Below are 6,000 nucleotides of genomic sequence, written 5' to 3' on the forward strand. Positions count from 1 at the left end.
TATACGCTGTTGCTGGGAAATTGAGAAGGGTGGGAAGAATTGTAGGAGTTCCGGTTTTTCCATTGAAAATGGATTGAATTCTCCTCTGTTTGGTGTAAGCTGGCCCATCAGAGTAATCTGATTCTCTTCCCCTTTTTTCTTTGCTGAAAATGATGATCTTCTATTGCTGAAATTGTTGCTATAGTCGGAGGTTTGTGCCAAGTTTTCCAAATGATCTACCTATGTGTATTGTCCTCCATCCATTTGTTGAAATGCCTCAGTGTTACCTTGGTTGCTGTTATACTCTGCTCTAAGCCATGGACCGAAAGTAAGCTTTGTTGAAGTAGATTTCTGGTAGCTAGAGAAAATCTGAGAATGTCCAAGTCTTCCGCATGCATAGCAAAAATAAGACAATCTTTCATATTTAATGGAGACCCATATTTCATGATTCCCGAGCCTTGGCATCTTGAAACCTTGTTGTAGTGGTTTCGTGACATCTATTTCCACTTTGATCCTTATGAACTTTCTGTAGACTATTCCATAGATAGGGTCTTCTTCCATTTTGATCAGTTTTCCCAAAGCGTTCCCAATGTTGATTGCATTTTTTTAGGTTCATATGATCAAGGGGTAACCCGTGCACTTGTACATTGAACATTGCATGGTTTAAGCAAATTTCTTGGGGAGTTGCACCAGGTGACCACGGCTTTAATATTAACAGATGTCCTTTAAAGTTCCATGGGGCTTGGTTTAGAACTCTTAAGTTTATCTTGAGGGGATCGAAAAGTGAATATGAACTTGTTTGTGCCCATGTCTTCGATAAGGAAATTCTAAATAAAATTCCAAGTTGCTTTGATACTAGAGTAAATGGCAAACTTGTTCAAGGGTCTGTCCGCTACTAACCTTCCTACCAAGAATTGGTCTGACGTTGCCTTGCTGACTCTGGTGTAGGTTGAAGATTGAGATCATGCCATGACAAAGCTTCTGTTTGGGTGATGAGGGAGTCCATACATTGCTGATGTCGACTGCAGCTCCTTACAAGTTCTTGTTTTGTGTTGTAGCAGAAGGAAAAAAAACAAAAAAACAAAACTGACTGGGTTATTTCGGTGGGAACAGAAGAACAGTGGTGTGCGGAGAGCTCTAGTGAGAGAGCAGGAGACTCTAGTGAGAGCTGAGAGAGCAGTTTAACCAAAATATCTTTAGCTAGCTGATCATACACTGATCATAACGCGTTCAATTCTTTAAGATAATCACTTATCAGTCAAGATAATTATGGTAATTTCTCCTAGAGATAACATCCCAAAAGAAAATATCTAATATGCCTGTATAAGTAATGATTCATGCACAACTCTTTTTACAACACTGTATATCAAGTATGCACATAAATACAATCATTATTAAACAGATGGCCTCTAGATCCAAATCAAGAAGAAGATACCATTCGATAAATACTTGTCTTTTAGACGTTGCTATTTTTCTTATTTTAAAAGAAATTTAAGTGAATAATTAGGACTGGATATATGATTGGGTTAGGTTATAGGCCCATTAAGAAAAGTCATTCTTCTTTGAAGTTGGTCTTAATTAATCATGTGCCAGCTGATGATTCGGCCACTTTTGCGATCAAATAAGCTATAGCTAATTTAATTAGGCTGGGGACCAGTAGTACTCAATGAAGTCTTAGCTATAGCTCGATCTAGATTCAAAGCAAGAAGTACAATTTATTCACACTCCTACATGCAATTACAATGAAACATTCATCAAAACCTAGATATGGTCCCCTCCCGTTCGATCTCATCGATCGATATATATATATACAAGCTAGTAGTACTAAAACATTCCTTACGTTATACTCCGCCCTAAAACTGGTTGCATGGGTTTTTTTTAAATCAATTCTTCTTTCAAGGAAAAGGTTCCTCTAAGCCAGTAAACATCATCATGATCACCTATATATAATTAAGTCACATTTTGGCCAGTGTCTTCATGTGGGACTGATGATCATCATTGCTTTCTTGTGCAACTAGCACCTGCAATTGTGCGAATTAAAAGTACTGGAATCATCTAATTTGTTTCTTTTTTTCTTTTTCTTTTTTTTTTTTCTTCTCACCAACTTATTTCTAAGTGGAGACTGAAAACAACTAATTAATTGGTCATGACTTTTCTTCTTAAAAAGAGAAGAAGAAGATAATTGACTAATTCCTAGCTAATGCCTTATTGCAAAGAGCTAGTAATGCTTGTGATACTGATTGAAGCCGATTGTATGTGGCATTGCGTTCCACGTACAGGCCGGCCAGCATTATCAATGGTGGAGGCCGCTAAGAGGGGAAATTAAGCATGCATTTTTTTAATTTGTTTTGGGGTATAAGACTAGATCAAGCACGCACTACTGCTGATCATGAATCATGATCACTGGCCTTTATGTTAAAAGCTAGCAGCTTATTGCTCGAAGCCATCATTAGTGCCCCAACCATCCCTGAAATTAGCAAAATACCATTATCGCGACGTCTAAACTTTTATCCCTCACATTAGCTCCTAATTAAAGCCCGACCCCGAAAGCATTATTTTCATAATCATGTCAATAACATCCCATCTTATGATATGTATTAATATAAATTAATATATATATATATATATATATATAATATATGTATCATGTTATCATTCAACGTCCATTAATTTCCTATATATATATAGATAATGATCATGATGAGAATTAAAGCGTCCCCGCGGCCAAAAGATGGCCACAGAAACCAGTTTTTTTATATATAACAGGTTGAGATCGATTAATATAGGTGTTTTTTTTTCTTCTACTAGTCCATCATGTGGTTGAGGGCCGGCCGTCTGATTACCAACTTTTTTTTTTTCTTCTCTTAGTATGTAACGCCCGGCCGGCCATGCAAAAGATTAAAAAAGTAGTTCATATGTACGTGCATGGGTGTATGAGTAGTACTGTAGGAACTAGCTAGAATGTAATTCTAAAAGTAAATTCAAAGCAATGTCCCTTTGTTCGCTTTTATCAGTTGAATATATAGATTCCATCTGAATATATATACCACTTTATGTGTGTTACGTACGTTCGGAGTTATAAAATTACTAGATAGCTAGCTCTTGTTTCGTTTCTATCTTTATTTTTTCAAGCGATTACTATTATAAACTATGTTATAATTTAATTAACTTGTTTTGATCAGTTGTTTGGTTTGCTTTGGCTATTGTAATAGTACACTTTGATTGGAATATCAAACACCTTGACCTCTCCAATATGGTGCACTAGAGGAGGAAGTAGTATTGTATATATATCAATAATCATCCATATTATGTTTGCCGCCTTGATCGCAAGACATTGTATGAGCTTAAACAAACCTTAATTAGGACGACTCAGTTCACTCGATTATGTCAATTGCAGTACCCAAGTTGATATATAGTTCATTGTTGACAATTCATTACAATGACATTCGTATCATGTGTTTGTCTTAATCTAAGTTGATTATGCATGATAGATCTTCTAATCACACGGGTGTTTATGATTATATCACGTTAGATCACTGCTTATCTAAAAAAAACATTTAAGCTAGCTGAAGGGGGAAATATAGATTTAATTCTTTAAATTATATTCTAAGGTAAAATTCATATAAAGTAAGAAGTGGGAAAAAGTTAAAAACTTCACTTGCTTCGAAGGACTTGGTCTATGACATTGTTAAAAAGAAGTTAAATACTTCGATCGATACAAATTTCAGATGATTGTATTACACTTGGATGTCATTGTAGCAAAGTTTCTGAATTTGCTAAAGGCCGCTTCTTCTGCGCCTGAGGTACCAAGGATGGTACGGCACATAAATGTTTGAAAGCAATTTTGTTTCTGCACAAAATAGCTCTTTTTTTGGTCAATCAGATGAGGCGTTTGAATACAAGAATTTTTCTATAAATGGATGTTCTTGCTTGGGTGATGTACTCATCCATCGTTGACGAGGCTTCTGGTATAGTTTTGAGAAGAGTATTCTTGGAGGTGCAGAGAAATAGAAAAGTAACTGAGTTTCTTTTTTCTTTCCTTTTTTTTCCCTTTAACAGGCCTGTTCTGCATGTTTTCACTTTCTTTTGTCCCTTATTTAACTTGTTGCATAGAAATTGGAGGGGAGTGCCATGTGGTGAGCTCTGATATGTGCACATGGCTTTCCCATTCCCAAGCTCTTAGACTGTGAATCAGTAGTGGGGAACCTGCTGTTTTGGGTTTTTCAAGAGAATCAGTTGCAAAGAAACCACCTGATTGGTTTTAGGAAACGAAAACCCAATATTTTAGGAGCAATGGTACCTGGAGGACTGTGAGTATGAGATATGAGAACAGGCCCGTAACTTAGTTTCAGCGCAAGTGCAATTTTAAAGTAACCAAATAGAAGGACAGTGTTTTCTTGTGCATGCCAGTGCAGGTACATCTGTAGTTCAAATCTCTAAGAACAGTGCAGTTGGGTTCGTTCTGGTTTCTTCCTTATTCATTCATTTTTCATCTGCCTATTAATATGATCTGCAGATTTTGTTTCAATCCCACGTACAAAATCTTTCCTTTTTAGCTATGTGTCGCTTCTACTAGTTGAGTAAGAAAAGCAGGGGAGCTTAAATCGTCGTTCGATTATTGTTTCTACAAAAGCACGCTATTCTCACTTGTAGTACTGTAATTGCAATTTCCACCTTATATACTACTAGATCCATCATCTAGTTTAATATATGGTATCTTTAGCTAGTATGCTTTTTCAACTGCCATTTCTCTTCTTCCTCATGCCCTTGATCCATATCATAGCTTGATCCTTTTAATGTCTCAGTAAAAGTTTTATCTTTTCCATCCATTTTTATCTTCCGTTGATCTCATCTACTGTTCTTCCAGTTCGATAAAAGGAAAAGTTATTTCCTTTTTTGTTGCATCATTACTTTTCTCGGGATAGCAGATTAGTAGACTACGCTTTTTCTAATTCATGAACCTAAAAAACACAGCTAAAGATCAAATGGCTTCTCCTTTACGTGGCTTTAGAAACCCACTACCATGGTTTGCTAGTACTCTTGCTCCATTGCTGATTTCTGCTGGTTTTTTGGGGTTTGGGTTCTCTTCTTTGCTCCTTATATCTACAGTATGGGTCCTGCCTTTCGTTTACTTCACATTCTCAAAGCACAGACCAGTGGTGGAAGCTGAGAGCCAAGAAGTTTTCGGGTCCGACCAAGCAAGCTCAACGCAAATGGAAGATGTTGTGTCAAAACTTGAGCCAGCTGAGAGTGAAACTCAAACACAAAAGAGAGAAGCCCAAGAAAGTGCGAGCGAGATTTATGAACAGTACGCGCTATCAGAGAGTGAATGCCTCTATCACTTATCGACTAGTGAGGGATCGGAAGTTGAGTGGCCGTTCCGAGAAGATGTGGATCAGATCAGCTTAGATTACTCCGACGGTTCAATTTCTGACGAGGAAAGCCTCATTGAAATTGCTCTTCCAAGTGGGCAGTATGTTGGTCATAACGAAGAGAAGACAAAGGATAACAAGCAGCAGATCAAGGTGTCAGATTTCTCTCAGGAATCCATTTTTCAGCCACATACATATTGTCTGATGGAGCTCCTATCAGAGATAAATAATGAGATGAACGAGGAAGATAATATGATCGAGATCGACATATCCATGGGCTCCATAAAGTGTTCAAGGTTTGAGATTGAAGCTTGATGATGATCAGTAAGATCTTTTTTGTTTTTGGGGGGGGTTACAAAAATTAATAACTACACTGCTGAAGTTTTTGATCCTCTTGCGTGGATTATGTTGGATTTAGGATGTCATACAGCTTGTATCTTCCTTTACTTCAATTTGTTATAATGTTGTCGTGACTGTGACTGTGACTGTGACTGTGAGAAGCTTGCTTGTGCTCCCTCCCAGACTTTGGATGCCCATCAATGCATTTGTACTATGGCCCTTTGTTTTATGTTAATGCATGCACATGAAAGTAATGAAAAAAAGTTGGAAGGCCATGGCCAATCGATGGAATAAATTAATTATTCCACTT

General features: G+C 37.2%; 1 protein-coding gene across 1 annotated transcript; it reads left to right on the forward strand.

The window, feature by feature from the left end:
• The first annotated feature begins 4,964 nt into the window (after nucleotides 1-4,964).
• On the forward strand, nucleotides 4,965-5,666 carry LOC121249541. Its single transcript, XM_041148241.1, has one exon. The coding sequence runs from the start codon at nucleotides 4,965-4,967 to the stop codon at nucleotides 5,664-5,666; it is 702 nt and encodes a 233-aa protein (XP_041004175.1).
• Nucleotides 5,667-6,000: the final 334 nt, after the last annotated feature.

The sequence above is a fragment of the Juglans microcarpa x Juglans regia genome, chromosome 2D (genome assembly GCF_004785595.1).
Source record: "Juglans microcarpa x Juglans regia isolate MS1-56 chromosome 2D, Jm3101_v1.0, whole genome shotgun sequence".
Classification (NCBI taxonomy): domain Eukaryota; kingdom Viridiplantae; phylum Streptophyta; class Magnoliopsida; order Fagales; family Juglandaceae; genus Juglans; species Juglans microcarpa x Juglans regia.

What these genes read in the sequence shown, in the direction of transcription:
- LOC121249541 (XM_041148241.1), top strand. Translation starts at nt 4,965, where the DNA reads ATGGCTTCTCCTTTACGTGGCTTTAGAAACCCACTACCATGGTTTGCT.